The following is an 18839-nucleotide window of genomic DNA, read 5'->3' on the forward strand; positions in this document are numbered from 1 at the left end:
CTTAACGCAGCACACACAGTTTAAAATGTGTCTTTTGTGAGCTACATGTTAAGGTTATACTGTTATAACTGTTTTCAGGGAAATGAAAATTCGGAAGTTGTGTGACGTCATGGGCATCACATGGAGAGTGGGCATGCTAGACCCAGACCCCAACTATGAGCTGACCATCGATAACATGAAGAAGATATTAGCTATTCACATGCGCTTCAGGTAGCTAAATGATCAGCGCTTTTACGAGTGTCTTCTGTGTTAGTGTTATTTTGAAAAGCTCGGATGCACGCAAAATCACATGGAATCACCAAAATATCCACGCTAGTTTATCAAATGACTCTAATTATCTGTTACAGATGCGGTATACCTGTGGTCATCATGGGTGAGACTGGTTGTGGGAAGACTCGGTTAATCCGTTACATGTGTGCGTTACAAGCTTGCCATTCCAGCGGAGAGGCCAGACAGAACATGTTACTGATGAAGGTACAGTCCCATAATCTAGGGAGTGATCACTCTAGCGGTTGCACCTGACAGAACTTGTTACTGATGAAGGTACAGGCCCATAATCTAGGGAGTGATCACTCTAGCGGTTACACCTGACAGAACTTGTTACTGATGAAGGTACAGTCTCATAATCTAGGGAGTGATCACTTTAGCGGTTGCACCTGACAGAACTTGTTACTGATGAAGGTACAGTCTCATAATCTAGGGAGTGATCACTCTAGCGGTTGCACCTGACAGAACTTGTTACTGATGAAGGTACAGGCCCATAATCTAGGGAGTGATCACTCTAGCGGTTACACCTGACAGAACTTGTTACTGATGAAGGTACAGTCTCATAATCTAGGGAGTGATCACTTTAGCGGTTGCACCTGACAGAACTTGTTACTGATGAAGGTACAGTCTCATAATCTAGGGAGTGATCACTCTAGCGGTTGCACCTGACAGAACTTGTTACTGATGAAGGTACAGGCCCATAATCTAGGGAGTGATCACTTTAGCGGTTGCACCTGACAGAACTTGTTACTGATGAAGGTACAGGCCCATAATCTAGGGAGGGATCACTTTAGCGGTTGCACCTGACAGAACATGTTACTGATGAAGGTACAGTCCCATAATCTAGGGAGTGATCACTTTAGCGGTTGCACCTGACAGAACTTGTTACTGATGAAGGTACAGTCTCATAATCTAGGGAGTGATCACTCTAGCGGTTGCACCTGACAGAACTTGCTACTGATGAAGGTACAGGCCATAATCTAGGGGTCACCGCAAGTGGTTACAACTGACCAAAAGGAAGGAACAGAATGGTTCTTTTTTATTAATTTTCCATCTCCGCTCCCTTCACTCACATTCATTTGCACGCGTGTTGTCTTTTACGTTTCCTTTCTGGTGTTTGTTTTCTAAAGACAAAAGCCAGCTTGATATTGCTTGTAAATGCCGGCATGATGTTGCTTGTAAATGTTCATAAATCTTTCTAATTTTATCAAGAGCTGTTTTAAACCTGTTTGTTCCGGTTTATCAGGTTCACGGAGGGACGTCTTACGAGGATATCAGCAGAAAGGTTGAACAAGCCGAAAAGATGGCACGTGAAAACGAGACTTTAGGTATTGATACTGTGCTGTTCTTTGACGAGGCCAACACCACGCATGCGCTTGGGCTGATCAAGGAGGTGATGGTGGATAAGAGAGTGAACGGCCGTCCCGTGGGGGAGGGAATTCGTCGCCTACACTTTATAGCGGCGTGCAACCCATATCGCAAGTATGACATTCCTTTAGTTTGTTCGAATTCCACTCCACACCCTGTTGGCAAAAACATAGCGGTGACTTGTAGTTGGGGACTTGTTAGTTGTGTATATCCTATTTTGAGTGTGTGTGTGTTAAGGGATGATATATCTTTATCCTTGGCAACCAACGGCGCAGGGTGTCTTGGATTCGCCAATATATGATTGTTTTGTGAAGCTGTTATTAGGGACCTTAAGCAACGACGACGGCGACTAAGGTGAGAACGTGATCCCCAGACCAGCTTTTATACTTTGCGCTCAATTTTAAACAAGTTTTGATACAATTCACTCGTTCATGTATTTCCAAAAAAACTATAGTAAACCCTAGAATCTTATTTCTAACAAAGCGAACAAGGATAGTCTAGTTGTCAGCGCACACGTTCCCGTCCTCGCTAGACCGTCGTTTGAAGGAAATAGGCGCTCGCGTTGCCGTTGTCGTTGCTTAAGGTCCCTATTATCTTTTAGCCTCTGTTCTAATAATCCTGCATACTGTGTTTGATAAGGCATTGTTAATATTATTTTGGGGTTCTTTTGATCTTGTGTTTCTGGTGTCCTTTCGACTTTTTCTAATAATCGTCTTTTTTGTTATGGCCCAGTTTTTCCTGCGATTTAGTTTTTGATAAATTGTGTGTGCTGTGTTATAGTTTTGTGACGTTTTAGCGCCCCTAATGTGCATGTTTTCTATTCCTAGACACACCGACCAAATGATTCACAAACTCGAGTCAGCCGGCCTAGGCTATCACGTGACCTCTCAAGAAACGAAGGAGAAGCTAGGTAAATACTTCTCAGATTGACAGATGTGCAGTTAAAAAAAGACACCCCCCCCACACACATACACCCCGGAGATTTCCCTTAATATGCGTTTTTTTATTTTCAGGTAAAATTCCTCTCCGTCACCTGGTCTATCGCGTGCACGCACTCCCGGCGAGCATGCGCCCGCTGGTGTGGGACTTCGGTCAGCTGAAACCGGAAATTGAGGAAATGTACATCCGGCAGATTGTAAAGCGTCACGTGAGTAGTAAAATGCTAGCATGATAGTGAGGCTCACAACTATAATGTCACGTGATGGATTCTTGTACTTTAAGATTATCTAAAATGAAAAATCTAACCGTACCCATGATGTTTTGGGCACAGATTGGAAGCCATCCCCTGGTGGATGCGATCTCCAAGGTGCTGGCGGCATCACAGCAGTACATGAGGGACCAGAAGGTGATAAACATATAAATGCATGAACTGTATCACGGGAAAAACTAAGACTACAATCCCCGCCAAAACATTTGACCCATTTCGCAAAATCGGTGCCCCGAATGGTTGCATACCTGTTAACCACTTGTCAAGCACATCCATTTCGTCCCTCCCCCATACCAGTGTTGCTCACTTAGGCCTGGAACTCAGCCACCGCATACTAACGATAGGCGCTCAACATTGGCACGGGGGGGATCATTTATTTGTGTGGCACACGTGATTGCCAGACATGGGATTTTGTCAAGGTTTAGCTTAATCGGTGAATGGGTCAACTAGTTTTGGCGCGGATTGTAGTATGTCAGTAGTATAGCGGGTAGGAAATTAGCCCATTTCTAATCGCTGTATATGGGAGCCTATAAGATGTCATACTTTTGAGATAATAAGGAAAATTGTGAAATCGTCTTCAGTCGTATTAATGTTTCTAACTTTTTCCCCTATCCTTTAACCGTATTCTCTCCGGCTCTTCAGAAATCTTTCATTTAACCATAGTCTGTCTGACTTTGACTTTGATCTTGATGGTGCTTTTTGCTCATAATCTCTCTGAACATTTCAGGACGAATGTAGTTTTGTGAGTCTTCGTGACATTGAGCGAGCCATGACCGTGATGCTTTGGTTCCGTCGGCACCATCAAGCCTTGCGGCCACAGAGGGAGCCCCAAAAAGATGATGATGATGATGAGGATGACAGCGATGATGATGATGATGACAGTGACCAATCAGACTCTGATTCTGATACCGATGACGAGGATGATGAGGACGAGATGGACTTGAACACGTGGTTGCTGGTCATGAGTCTTTGTGTGTGTTACCACGCTAAGCTACAGTCACGCAAGCCATACCGCTGTCACGTGGTGCGGAACTGTTCTGTACCGCTAAACCTCAAAGGAGAAAGACAGATGGATAAAGCAATTAGAAAGTAAGACTTAACCGAGAAGACGTCATCCAAGATATATATTTATATGTACACACTTATTTAAAAAAAGGATTCCATGGGTCACATTTCTTCCGTGTGCAGGACAATGTAGATCAATCATACGATAATCCATTTGAGGTCATCCAAGTTTGTGAATAATTAGTACACATTAACGCATTCGCCCATTGCCGTTTGCACTGACAACGTTTGTTGAATTTTAGGATGAAATTTTCGCGCGCATATATATTACTTACTTGAATGTTTTGTATTATTTGTACGGTACATGCAGCTGTGCTTTTATTTTCGTGCAATAAAAGACGACGACGAAGGGTAGGATGGGTAATAAACTGCGTTCAACCTTGACGCTCATTTCAAAGTAGTAGCAATAAATTACCGAAGCATAATGTTCAGAGATAGGAGTGCATTGCTGGTAGAGCTTTTAGGTATTTAAGGGTGCCTGTATCCCTTCAACTAAATCAATTGTGTCTATTATATGCCGTAGCTCATTTGGGGTAAAAAAAGGGGTTTTCACGTTGTGGTTAAGTAGAAAACGGTCGATGTGTATCAGACAGAACGCATTCTCGCATGCTGCTATATCATCATTGATCGTACCTTGTGTAAAAAATAAATTCCTAGAAAGTAAACTCTTTCTAAGAACTTCGCTTTTGTCTAGGTGCCAGCGTGTCGTGATCAGGGAACTCTCCCTTGGCCCGAACATCGCGCGGAACAAAGCGCTGACCGAGAACGTGTTCATGATGGTGGTGTGCATCGACCTGAGGATTCCTCTCTTCCTGGTAGGGAAGCCAGGAAGCTCGAAATCCCTGGCCAAGACAGTGGTTGCCGACAACATGCAAGGGGAATCATCCAGGTCAAGTCTATTCAAGAATTTCAAGCGAGTATGTATTTTTGCAATTTTATTTTGTTATAACGTTCTTAAGTTGGGTTTCTTAAATGTAGAAATTTTAAAACATTTCATGCTAATTTATAGCGTTGTGAGTGCTGCAATTATATTCCACCCTTGGCACAATCATATCTCATATCGTCCCCTTATAAACTCCCGCCCCCCTGACGGGATTCATGATATTCTCGCTTTTTCAGGCTCATATGGTCTCCTACCAGTGCAGTCCTCTCTCCACCCCTGACGGGATTGTCGCCACGTTTCGTCAATGTCGCCGTCTCCAGGAGAACAATCCAGGGGGACAGTTTGCCTCCGTAGTGGTTCTAGATGAGGTTGGGCTGGCGGAAGACTCCCCCCTGATGCCCCTCAAGACTCTGCACCCCCTGCTTGAAGATGGTGTGACGTCATCTGATGACGTAATCGACGCTGACGAGACGCCGACGCGCGTGGCGTTTGTCGGTATTTCCAATTGGTCGCTAGACCCAGCCAAAATGAACCGCGGGCTCATGCTGCTGAGGGATGAACCGAGCGAGGAGGAACTTGTGGACAGCGCCAGGTAAGCCCATAGTACAGGTCAGCGTGTTAGGTCACGTGTCAAATCGCATTTTCCGGTCCACTACCTTTCCCTCACACAGACACGCGGCACTCTTAAACCCGTTTTCTCGTTTCGAACCTTTTCATGTCCTCGTAACAGTTGTGTAATTACAGGCGTCTAACAAGGTGTGGTGGTGAGGGGCACGCGTATCCCCACCCCCCGACCAGAACTAGTCTTACTAGGAAACTTTTCCAGCGGCTCTTTCGCGGGGCCCGAATGCCCGCAAAGTATGCTGGATCTTCGAGCATGCCCCCCGACCACTCAAAAGCGCTCTTTCTTTGCTTCCGCACCCCCGCTCCCTTAGTAAGTCACGTTGCTGCATTTTTATTGACGAAAGCCACACGTACCTACATAAATTGGAAATTGAAAAAAAAAACATTCATTCACTAAAACAATCATTTACTAAAAAAACATTCATGCAAACTGGAAAGAGCCCTGAATGTTCTTTTATTTTCCAAGATGCAAGTTCTTTGAGTATGATAATGTTTATTAAACAGGGGAATTTGTGCCGAAGACCCGACCGTGCAAAGACTCATCGCTCCACTGCTTGAAGATCTGGCTGCCTGATATTCTACGCTGTACCGACACCAGAAAGGCTTTAAGTCGCTGCTTGAGTCCAAGAGAGACGAGTTTTTTGGCCTGCGTGACTTTTACAGGTAAATTAATGTTTTGAATAAATTGCGTTTTATCTATTTTGAGTTCGTAAACTATTAATTGCACTGACGCTTCACCGTGTAAGGCATCATGGTTTCAACGAGCATTATAAAGAGTTTACGAAAACTACATTGCATTTCACGATAGTAGTATGGTGACACATTGAATGTCCACACAAAAAAGGGTCACTCCCCATGCGCGCTCACTTCTATGCTCCACTTACAGCCTGGTGAAGATGATTTACAAGATGGCCGAGCAGAGCAGAGCTGAACCATCCTGGAACGACATCAAGCATGCGATTCTTAGAAACTTTGGCGGCTTGGACGAGATCGATGCTGTCAAGATATTCCAAGAACAACTGCGAAATTCAGTCCTTGATATCACGACAGATGTAAGTTAACTCAAACTTTAAATGTGCAATTAAGCCCTTTTACCATACCCACACTCGGTGTTTACTCCGAGTAAATGCCTGCGGGTGTGCGGGCAGGCTGATGTTTACATTATCCCAATACAATTGACTACCTCGCTGTTTTGTTGATTGGATTCTTAGGAGGCCTCGCCGGTGAATCCGATAGATTTAATCAAGGCGAGTCTGGACAGAAGAAATGCCATTGGGTGAGTGCTCGTAGAAGACTGGCAGTAAGCTAAAGTTGCCGATTGATCCACATTTTCCTAAAGTTGCTAAATCCAACTTAAAGCCGCATTGTCAACAGTTTACTTCCGGAGGTCCGACGGAAACCTCAAGCGTTAGAAGACAAAAGAATCTATTAAAATCCGAGATATTAAACAGGCCATCCGCTCTAAATTATCAATCACATCCTCAAAAGAACTTTCAATAAACACACTGCTTTTAGTATTTTGAAATATTTTTCGCGTTTTCCGTTAAAGATTGTTACGTAATCGACCGGAAGTAAACTGGTGACAATGCGGCTTTAAGTTTATATCATCAACGCAATCATCGTGGTCATCGTCAAAATAATCATCGCTCCAATCATTTTTTCATCATCATCGCCACCATCATCTCTGCCATTACTTCCATAATCAAAATGATCATAACCACAATTACCAAAACCAGGGTCATTATCGTCATCATCATCACCATCGTAATAACTAGAGTCAATAAAATAACCATAGCCGCAATCATTTTCATCAGTATCATAATCATCACCACCGCCACTATCATCATCATCGTCATCATCACCATCTTCGTCATCGCCACCATGACCACTATCGTCACCATTACCATCATGATAAGTCATCACCATCATAATCACCACCATTATCATTATCATCACCATCATAATAACTATTCTCACCATTGTCGTCATCATGTTAATCAACATTTGTTTGTTCCCAGTGAGACACGCTACCTTCTTGTGCTGACTGAGAACTACTCCGCCCTGCCCATCGTGGAGAGTGAGCTCAAGGACGAGGAGTACGTGGTCATATTCGGCAGCAGCTTCCCCAAGGACCAGGAGTACACGCAGGTTAGCTCACAATGCAGTCATCTCTCCTTGTCAGGTTAGCTCACAATGCAGTCATCTCTCCTTGTCAGGGGCGAACTGCCTCAGTCCTCGTTATTTAACCCTTACATTTAATTAAGCGGTCCCGGAAACAAGGATATTTATGAAAAATTCCACTGTTTTTATTTTGTTTTGCTTATTTTTGTGTATGATAGTATTGTATTTTTAAAACGTTTGAATTACTTTAACTGTTATAATTTATTATTACAGCAGCTACATGCAGTTCTTACGGGCCTATTTTTGTGTTGTAGATTTGTCGAAATATCAATCAGATCAAGGTGTGCATGGAGACCGGCCGCACCGTGATCCTCCTAAACCTGGAGAGTCTTTACGAGAGCCTGTACGATGCACTCAATCAGGTACGATAATACCAAGACAACAGCCCGAAGACACTCCAACAATTCCACGACAGCACTACGATAGCACCACGACAACAATATGAAAACGCCATGACGCAACGAAAGTAACAAAAGTTTGTACGAGTGTTTGCACGGCTAAGTCTGGTACGGTAACACTACGACAACTACCCGGCGACACTCCGACAATACTGTGATTACACCACGAAAGCACTACCATAGCATGGAAACACTCCGATAAAATCACGGAGACACTACGATAAAATCACGGAGACACTACGATAAAATCACGGAGACACTACAACCTCATTACGCGTTACCAGTCTTTATGAGAGCTTGTCGGCAAGGTACGACAAAACCGCGATAACACCACGACAACAGACCGACGACAATTCGAGGATAACACTATATACGATAACCATGAAACTGGCTAGAACGCGGTATAAATTAAATTCTTACCCAACCCAATTTTAATTGTTTCAGTACTACGTGTACTGCGCGGATCAAAAGTACGTGGACTTGGGACTCGGAAGCCATCGCGTCAAGTGCAGGGTGGATGACACGTTCAGGTGAAAACAGTCTCTTCCTTGTATATTAAATATTTCTTTTATCAGCTTCATAACCAACGTCATCGTCATCAAAACACACTTTTCAAAAGCGACAAAATTATAGTTATATCTTGTGTCACGAGAAATGGAAAAAGTTTCACTTTCTCATGTGTAAACCTTTGTCTCGTTAGGTTGATTGTCATCGCCGAGAAAGACGTCGTTTACGAGAAGTTTCCTATTCCTCTCATTAACCGACTCGAGAAGCACTATCTCGTCACATCTAAAAGTCTGTCTGCGAAACAGACCGCGCTGGCAACCAGACTAAAAGCCTGGGTTGAGGATTTTGCGACCGTGCAATACCAGCGCCACGAGCAGAACAAACTGTAAGGGTCAACTCTTTAGAGTGTCTCGCGGGGGACTTAGCGCGGAGGGATTATGCAAAGTCGTCATTCAGGATGGATGATGCCTTGGGGGGATGGGTGGAGCAAACAAGAAAACATGGAAGGACGTAGTTGAGCAAAAGTGATACCTAAGGAGGGAGGGGTGGAGTTAAGTGAAGAGTTCTGTGAAAGCAATAACTCAGGAGGAAGTGTTGGGGGAAAAGCGATGCCGTTGAATAAAGGAGGAGCATTAGCATCCCTATGCCTGGTTCACACTAGTGACATAACGACATGGGCGTGCGCGCACACGGCATGGACATAATTAAATAAAAGAAAAAAACATGTTTTTTCTTATGTCGGTATGTCCATGTCGTTATGTAGGGCTTATGTCAAAATGTCGAACCATTCACACTTGAAAATACGAACATAAGAGTATTATTATTATAATCGACAACCTACATTATTTGATTAATCAAAATCGTTTAAGTTTAAACTACATTGCATTTAATATATCATGCCTGCTAATTATAAGATTTCAAACAATGCAAAAGTAGAAAATGTAATTCCTTTAAGGATTTTAAATATGTTTAAAATTTGGATTTTTTAATTTTAGGACGTTTAAGGTCGGTGACGTGTTCGTTGGTTTCCATGACGACACTGTAGCCTCGGTGGTGCTGCAAGTTTGTACGAAGCTTGGCGACGAGGACGCATGCGCACAGAGCGAAGACGAGGACAACGCGGTGGCAAATGCCGTAAGATATCAAAATTATTACTTATTTGAAACCTATAAAATAGAACATGTGAAGACAATTATTACTTAATTGAAACCTTTAAAATAGAACATGTGAAGACAATTTAAAACATAATTTACGGTTGATAACAAGTAAGAAAAGATGCTTTTTATAAAGGTTTGGTGCATTGAATACTGTAGTTACAGCATGAGCTTTTATGTTGTGTACAGCATTGATTGTAATAGTCGGCAAACATTTCTGACAAATGTTCGGTGTATATGAAAAAATATTAAGAACCAACTAAGAACCTAAAAGAACCCTTGAAAAATATTATACTCAGGTGTTTAAGGTACAGAAATATACAGAAATCTGTGATTGACATCTTCGTCTTTGATTGACAGGTCCTTGACAGGTGCAAATCTGTGCTTCTGCAGTGTGCCACTCCGGACGCCCTGGCCCGGTTGTTCCGGACAAATCTCCGAAACGAAGCTGATAAGCTGTGGTTGGAGTACTTTAGCGAGCAACCGCACACATGTCTGTCCAAACTGCTGGCCCACCTTATGGCAAGTGGACCGGATGTGACGTCATCTAATGGGATGCTAGTGCAGGTAAGAGTAATGAGCGTGGTTATTAGTTGTGCGCTCCTATGGTCCAGCTTGAAGTCTAGCTCAATCGTAGGCCCCCTTTTGTATTTTTGCGCCCTTAATCCGTTAGTCCAGCGGACACAGTGACTCTTAAAGGGTGGTTACTCAGTACAAGGGTGGTTACTCAGTACAAGGGTGGTTACTCAATACAAGGGTGTTTACTCGGTACAAGGGTGGTTACTCAGTACAAGGGTGGTTACTGGGTCATCGTTTGCTCCAGTTCTTAGTTTGAATACTGATGTTGAAGTTCAACCCTACCATGTAAGGTGTTGGGTCATCGTTTGCTCCAGTTCTTAGTTTGAATACTGATGTTGAAGTTCAACCCTACCATATAAGGCGTTGGGTCATCGTTTGCCCCAGTTCTTAGTTTGAATACTGATGTTAAAGTTCAACCCTACCATGTAACGTGTTGGGAAATCTTTTTTCTCCAATTCTTAGTGTGAATACTAAGGTTAAAGTTCAAACCTAGCTAATTAGTTTTGGTTATCTTGCGTTCAAATGGGCTGCTTTCCAGACGATTTGATTTAAGCTCGAAAGCGAGAATTTTGGCATGTTGGAGTTTGTTTACATCCATCTTGGTACCATTTTCATTTAGTTTTTCCAATTACTGCATTTTTACTGCCTTATTTAACCTGGTGTTTAGCCTCGTGGTCTATTGTAAAACGGACAGAACATTTAAAAACATCGCTAAGCTGCTGCAAATAAACCCCGACCAAAAAAAAGCATCGCTTTCATTCTCAAATTTCATCCTCTTTAAAACAACCCATATTTACAAGAGCAAATGCCCAGGTTCAAATACCGCAGCCCTACCTAACCACATATTGGTTACCCTGTGTTCCAGGTATCTACTCATTCCAGGCTCCTCTCGGAGCACGATCTCCCCGCCGTCTGTGACGCGGTGCAGCTGAAGAGACGGGATGTGGAGTACCTCACGCTGCAGCAGTTCCAGACCGAGCAGCAGTTCTCAAAACGAATCAGGTGAAGGAAAGACACTGGTGCTAGTTGTAAATATATTTTTGTAGCAAACGGCTTCATTGCATTCTGATTGTATTTCCTTGGGCGCACAAATAACTAAATCTATCTCAACGCAAGCGTATTGTATTTACGCTTTTTCTGTCCTGTTACTCACACTTCATAAGCGCCAATGTAAGTTCTTGAATAGCCCCCTAGAGCATATTCTAATTTGGCTTTGCTGGCAAAACTTCTCTGACAAAACTTTCCGTGTAATGACTGGATTCTTTAGTTGGAGGGCTTCAGTGATACGAAGCAAAAACACGATTCAACTCTGTTTGTGTTTGCCGATCAGACCAAATGAAACTGTTTTTTTTAAACTCAGAACCACCTTCTATTTTTTTTTTGTCCTTTTGTTTTGCGGCATTGGAGGTACTTGGGTACGTTTATCTCCAACAATATTCGTGTTTTTATAATGTTTTGCTGTCTTTCCAATAATGGCTCCCAATTAAAATCCTAAAAGCTATTACTACTTCAACTGGGTGTATTTACCTTCCTTTCGCTCCTGCGAGCTCTGTCCCTACGCGATTACGACCAAACGACGAGCTATGTAACCACCGCCTGGCAGATGGGTAACACGACCCCCAGCGGGGTGTTTTTTTTTTATCTTCCCACATAAAAAGCGCGCCGCTGGGGGTCGTGTTTCTCATTTACGCCGTCGTCGTTTTAAAGGTCGTTAGCGCGTAGGGACAGAGCTCGCTGGAGGAGCGAAACCAAGACAAATACAACCAGTTGAAGTAGGAATACATAGTTTATTCGGTACTAAAAAGCATTAGAAAACACCAACTAGAGGTCTATCGCAAATCCTGCATTTTGTTCTATAACTTTTTGTGTTTAGTTTTCATTCCAGATATCCAAGGTAGTTGTTCTATAACGTATAATACCTTGCAGGGAGTTCTTTGTTCACCTTGGTAACTATGAAGGGATGCTTATCGTCCAGTGCGACTCTGGCGATGAGAATTTTAACCTGATTGCCTGCGCCCGCCATGTCGTGATGGATCAGCGGTTCAAGCGCACAGAGATGCTCCAGGAGAAACTAAAGGCAAGTGGAAAGTTACGTGTAAATGTTTGGTGACGCTGAGCGGCGTATATGAAGAAAACAAGGAAAATAAATGGCTTGATATGTTGACCTGGTGTAAAAAGGAGGAGAAGAAAGTGGAGAAAAGAGAGGTAGAATGCTGAGTTGAGTGTGGCAAGGAAGAAGAGGAGAGAAAAAAGAGAAAAGGATAAAATACGTAAAGGAGAAAGATAAGGGGAAAATTTATAGGAAGTCTGGTAATTAGTGGTGGCTGACCTGGTGTAAAAAGGAGGAGCAGAAAGTGGAGAGGATAGTTAAAAATGAGAGGTGGAATGTTGAAAAGGATGAAAGAAGTAAGTAAGAAAGATTAGGGTAAAAAAAATTAAGGAAGCCTAGTAATTAGTGGAGGACGAGCTGGCGTAAAAAAGAGGGAAGTTGAGTAAGGATAATTAGAAGAGAGGGGTAGAATGTTGAGTGAAGCAAGGAAGAAGAGGAGAGAAAAAATTTACAGTGTTAAAAAGTAAAGGAGTAAGATAAAGGGGGAATATTAAGAGGAGCTGGCAATACAATATAAATACTAGTTCTTCTTACATTCGTATATGTTTCACACATTCTGTTTTCTATAGATCGCCCCTGATAAGATCGCTCCTCTTCATCTTGTGATCGTTGCTCAGCTTTCACGTGTTTCCGGTGGATGCAAACACTTTGTTGGGTTCCCGGGAGGCAAGTGGCAGTCCTACCACGTGGACGACCTTCGTCCGCCGACCAATGAGATTCCGCCAATTGAACGTTTGATTGACACCTGTATAAGCGACCTTCTGAGGCCTGGTATGATTGTAATGCGTGGTGCACACTAGTGACATAACGACATGGGCGCGCGCATTCGTATATGTTCGTATATTAAGCCCGACATTACATGACATAAAAGAAAAAAACACGTCTCGTCGTTATGTCGGGCTTATGTCTTTATGTTGAACCATTCACACTTGAACATATGAACATAAGAGTGTGCGCGCCATATCGTTATGTCTCTAGTGTGCACCAGGCATAAATTCAATTATAAACACGCTTCACATGTTTCGTATTTGCGTAACCAAGTGTTTTTCCTTTCCGATTCGCGACTGGTTTATGGTGACGGAAGCCATTTCGCAGCCGACGGAAGCAGACAAGATATGCATGCGCACATACGCACTGAATCAACAACAACGCAGAGCTAAGAAACAATTCGAATTTCTATCAATTGCTGACTTTGTGTTTATCGGTATTTTCTCGGTGACAGTAGCTAAGAAGGCGATCCTCTTTGATGATCATTTGGCTGTGGTCGATCTGTGACAGATGCAGAATTGGAAAAAGTCAAAAGTCATGATTGACGTCCACCAAAACATAGCTGTGACTCGAAAACAAAAGGCACAGTGTGCACGTGTGACTGAAAACGAGTGAAAAACTCAAATCATCATCTTCACATGCGAACAATTTCAGTATAGATATAGAGATATGGGATATACAAATAGATATGTAGAGATATGGATATCATATCTCAATTGTAGACTAGTAAAACAGAAAAGTCCATAAACTTCTGTAGAATGTAGTATTTTTTTACGCGAATGAAATGCTCTTGATGGTGTCACCAATGGCATCCTTGGAACGGGCACGATAATCCTTACCGGGAAAAAACAATGTTTCAGTCAGAACGTGGTTCTACTTTGAATTCTCAAATCAGCCCAGTTGTTGTTGTTGTATTAGGGTGATTTAGATCCACGACGACGGCAAGAAGACGCCGCCTCGCGCACGTTCTATTGCGCGCGCACGCTATTCTTGCCGGCGTCGCGTCCTGTTCAGGACGGCATTTCATGCTTTTTCACGTCCTCTTCAGGCGCCCGTTTCTCGAAACACCCGACAATTCTCGGGCCCGAAAACTTTATTTTTGCATTTTTGCCCAAAATTTCGCACGTTTTCCTTTTTGATAACCGCTTTCATGTTTTAGAACAGTTTGAACTTCCTCTTGGTTCATATTCCAAATGATTACGCTCAATATTTTCGAAGTTTTGCTGGAGCCAGAAAGTTACCCGAAAAGTCTCGGTGACTGCGAGGTCCCGAGAACTTTCTTAATATATGAGCCATGTGAATTTCAGGCCCGAGAAGTTCGGGAAAGATCAAAATCTTTAAATCTATAAAGAGAATCATCCTTTACATGAATCTTTGTGGTAAATACGATGATAAGCTTTTCAAATTTAAGGAATAAATCGTTTTCGTGCCCGAGAATTCTCGGGTGTTTTGAAAAACCAGCCCCAGGACAGGACGCCGGTAAAAATTAGCGTGCGCGCGCAATCGGACGTGCGCGAGGCGGAGTCCTCTTGCCGGCGTCGTGAATCTAAATCACCCTATTTTATTCCCGGAGGATACTCCGATATCAAACAGAAAGGAATCATCGTCGGAATTGTTTTTAAACAACCCTAAAAGTGGGCGTGGTCTGGTTATATTTTAATCCTAAAAGATACTAAAGTGGTTATGCATGAATTTACCCCCTAAAAGATACCTCAAGCAAACGTAAAATAATTTGTTATAAATACGTTCATTTAAAACTGACTTCAATTGAAGATAGACACGTTTTAACCCTCCTTCATGAGTTACAGGCTTGATGGGCAATGGCTATAATAGCATCCCAAAAGATACCGAGTTAAATCTGGGCATTCTCATTTTCACACCCCTAGAAGATAACAAAAGCTCCAAATTTACACCCTAAAAGATACAACGATGATCCCCGTCCGATGGATATAGCGAGTACCCCCCAAGATTTTACCCTCGCTGTCCTCGTCGCTCGTGAAGGAGTTTTTACTTGCACTGAGTTTGATATTTTTTACAGATGTCTCTCAACAAGACGACGGAGTTCCAATGGAGACCGACGAAACAACACAGGCACTCACCGTCACCTCTCCAGAAGAGGCTCAAGCTTCAAACCTTGGGGAACTCCCTATGGAAACTGATGAAACAAAAGAACCACTTTCTGTGTCGTCCGTAGAAATCTCCATGGAAACTGATGTAGCCGAAGAAATAACTGCAACCACAAGTCCACAAGCAGTTGCCATGGTAACACCTAACAAGACAACCTCACCCCAAATGCAGACGCCATCACAACCCAAGAGCGTAAATTCACAAGCGGTTGCGTTACTTCGCAGAAGTGTGCACGCTGCTGCTGGTCGCCTTGACGACAGTCACGTGATGTCTAGTCGAGGCACACATCGAGTTGAAATTATGCTTAGACTGCTACCAGACGACTTCGCCGAGTGTTCACCAGGTGTGTGCGTTTCGTGTGAACGTCCTTGTATGTGTCACCAGGTGTGTACGTGTCGCGTGAGCGACATGTATTCGTGTTTTCCAGGTGTGCACATGTGTGAGCGTGTATGTATATGTGTTCACCAGTTTGTTTACGTCTCTTGTGAGCGTGCCAGTTCAATCTTAACTCCCTTGCTTCCCTGGCAGATTCCTTGATGTTTGCTCGTGCGCTCAATGAGAAGATCTACAAGCTGGTGTTACAGCGCGAGACTAAACGGCAGGCGCACTTGGCGAAGACCTGGATGCAGGCAGTGGCCCTGTCGGGGACAAATATGCACGAGAGGGGCACTTTCCGTAAGGCGCTACAGCACAGGGTCTCTAGCGAGGTAGTCCCTTACCTGTCCAAGGTCCTTGCTTACGCCGACAGAGACTGCAACTTGGATCTTTTGGTGGACAGTGAAGCGTGGATCAAAAGGTGCATTAATAAGTTACGTCATCTAATTACGTCATCTAGTTACGTCATCTAGTTTACGCATAGCTTTCTAAGTTTCCCGTGAATCACCCTTAAAGAGCTCTAAGATTCTTTCAATATATCAAAAGGATTACCGAGATGAATGTGTGAAACCGCATAGCTGGCTATATTTGATTATGTCCAATCATTTTGTGTCTTATATTACTTGTACAGACTATTGCTGGCCATCTTTGATTATGTCCAATCATTTTGTGTCTTATATTACTTGTACAGACTATTGCTGGCCATCTTTGATTATGTCCAATCATTTTGTGTCTTATATTTCTTGTACAGACTATGGCTGGCTATATTTGCTGATGTCCAATCATTTTGTGTCTTATATTTCTTGTACAGACTATGGCTGGCTATCTTTGCTTATGTCCAATCGTTTTGTGTCTTATATTTCTTGTACAGACTATGGCTGGCCATCTTTGCTTATGTCCAATCATGTTGTGTCTTATATTTCTTGTACAGACTATGGCTGGCTATATTTGGCAATGAGCGCGTCAGCGAGCTGTACTGTGACGTCTCCACCATCTCCTATTCCAGTACCGCGCGTGAGCCCGTCCCAGTCTCCGGACGGGGAGGCCATCACTTCCGCTGTCGCTTCCCTTTCTCCTGGCTCATCCGGGACTTTGTGGAAGACCTGGAACGCGGGACCTCCGATTCATCAGGTTATTTATTTATTTTATTTATTACGCTTCGTCAACTTCATCGACTACATACTACAAACAGGTGAAATCAGACAAAGTTAAACATGAAAAACTGGTTACACGCAGTTTTTGATCAGTCATGCGTAGATGGTTCTGTTTCGATTTGTGAGATAATTTTCTTGGAACATGTTTGAGATTGCTGACCTTGACCTTGAAGGGGAAAAGACAGGTTGGAATCCTGAAGGGGCGGGATGAAAATTGCTGTTTGGAAAACCTGAATTGGATGATTATCGTGTTTTATTCCGTTACTTAAAGCCACATTGTCACCAGTTTTACTACCTATCGATTACGTAACAATCTCCGATGATTTTTAACGGAAAGCGCGAATAATGGCAACCAGGGTGCGGTCGCTAATAGTTTTCTGCACACGTTTCGTAGCTTCTCAATGGACAAGGTCCGATACCACAGAGGAGGAGAGGTTACGCAGGTTGATTGACAGTACAGAGCTCGGTCACGTGATTGCAGATTTCAGAAGGGAGGGGATTGAGAGGAAAGCAATTGCTCGTTACCTGCACGATTTGGTGCACATGGTGTATAGGCCGTCCACAGATCAACATGACCAGGAAATCCAGGTAGTCATAAAAATCTAAACAAATGTGATGTATGTTTTAGTATGGAAATAATACGCTTGAATGCCTCTGAGAGTCCATCCACCCTACAACGAAAACGGCTGCTAAGAGCATAAGCTATACATGGATAACCATAGTCATGACAAGTTCATTTGAATTAGATCCAAGTCTCACCCAAGTCGGATTCTGCTTCTTTTATTCTTAAATGGACGCGAGTATCAAACTGGCTTTTGTTAGCGATTCATATATGGTCAAATGGATAGTTTTGGACAATTCGTGGGCTCCCAATGGTTGTATCGATCATATATTGCAGGGGCGTAAATGTTAAAAGATACCAAATTGGGTTCGTTCAGATTGTTTGCAATGCGATCGAGAAGCAAGCAAGGATTCGTGAGGCAGAAGCAGAGACTCTGGACCTAGCGACAGTTCATGTTGCGTACAGACATATTCAACGGAGACTGGACAACTTAAGCGAGTTGCTGCACATACAACCGGGTGTCCTGAGAAATCTTCAGCGAGCAGATGAGGGCGCGGAGATGGTTAGTGGTGTGTTGTTGTCTCATATACAACTGTTGTAAAAGAAAATGTCAAATGGCAAAACCCAATTGTCAAATGACAGATCAACTATCGAAAAAGGCCATTATATCGTCATATTTCTACTGAAAAGAAGAAAAACATGTGTAAATCATGCATCTAGTTTACTTATTATTTTTATTCTTGCAAATGATACCTTACACTAGCGGTCGGTACGTGAAATGTGTCTTGTCTTTTCACTGGCAACGTTTTTATGTTTTAACGACTATCCCATGTACTTTCGATCGCGAACTGTTATTTGACGGCTGGCATTTGTCATTTGTTCTGCCTTTTTTCATGCAGTGATACCTTTTTTTAACAGCTTCTGTATAAAGTCCTAAACTATTTGCTTTTCGGCACTAAACTCCTGTACTTAGGTGACACTGTTAAGGCGTCAACCTTTATTGAGCGGCCACCTGTTTCGCTCTCGAGAGTGGTCGCTTTATACAGGTTACACAGGTCAATGTTGCTGTCGATCTCGAAGGTGGTCAATTGATAGAGTTACCACGGTAGTGGACGTTATCAACCAGTGAAGCGTTCTATTTCAGATGCTGGATGCGGTCGCGCTGCAGACGTGCCTGGAAGGCCTCGTGCCTAGTGTCCAGGACCTTCAAGACCATGACGGTGTTTCTCGCTGGTGCGCCAGGGTAACTTGCCTTAGACAAACTGTGGAAACCATGACGAGCAAGGAACACTTTGACAAGACAGACGAGAAAAGTGGAGGCTACGGGGAAAGGACTCAAAACATCATTAAACACTGCTGGTGAGAATTACGTATACAGTCGTTTTTCGCGTAATCGCGAAGCCGGTTCACGACAACGTTTTGTCAAACGACTGTAACTTGAGGTGGCCTCCAGTACGATAACGACAGAAAAAAATGGAAAACATGTGCAACATTGACAGCAACATGTCCA

The 18839-nt window shown here is 43.1% G+C and overlaps 1 protein-coding gene across 1 annotated transcript in view; it reads left to right on the plus strand.

Annotated features, from left to right (window-relative positions):
* LOC125570308 (E3 ubiquitin-protein ligase RNF213-like) overlaps positions 1-18839 on the plus strand; it is a 79741-nt gene that overhangs the window by 42527 nt on the left and 18375 nt on the right. Inside the window, 27 exon segments of the mRNA XM_048731857.1 lie at positions 79-210; positions 348-474; positions 1514-1749; positions 2463-2545; positions 2649-2782; positions 2906-2980; positions 3570-3931; positions 4602-4824; positions 5027-5382; positions 5919-6077; positions 6301-6466; positions 6626-6690; positions 7433-7562; positions 7850-7957; positions 8438-8523; positions 8694-8885; positions 9496-9634; positions 10015-10221; positions 11099-11235; positions 12160-12310; positions 12913-13114; positions 15150-15581; positions 15767-16034; positions 16545-16744; positions 17162-17355; positions 17706-17891; positions 18474-18688. Of these exon segments, the coding sequence (XP_048587814.1) occupies positions 79-210; positions 348-474; positions 1514-1749; positions 2463-2545; positions 2649-2782; positions 2906-2980; positions 3570-3931; positions 4602-4824; positions 5027-5382; positions 5919-6077; positions 6301-6466; positions 6626-6690; positions 7433-7562; positions 7850-7957; positions 8438-8523; positions 8694-8885; positions 9496-9634; positions 10015-10221; positions 11099-11235; positions 12160-12310; positions 12913-13114; positions 15150-15581; positions 15767-16034; positions 16545-16744; positions 17162-17355; positions 17706-17891; positions 18474-18688 (4965 nt within the window).

Source organism: Nematostella vectensis, chromosome 8 (assembly GCF_932526225.1).
Source record: "Nematostella vectensis chromosome 8, jaNemVect1.1, whole genome shotgun sequence".
Lineage (NCBI taxonomy): Eukaryota > Metazoa > Cnidaria > Anthozoa > Actiniaria > Edwardsiidae > Nematostella > Nematostella vectensis.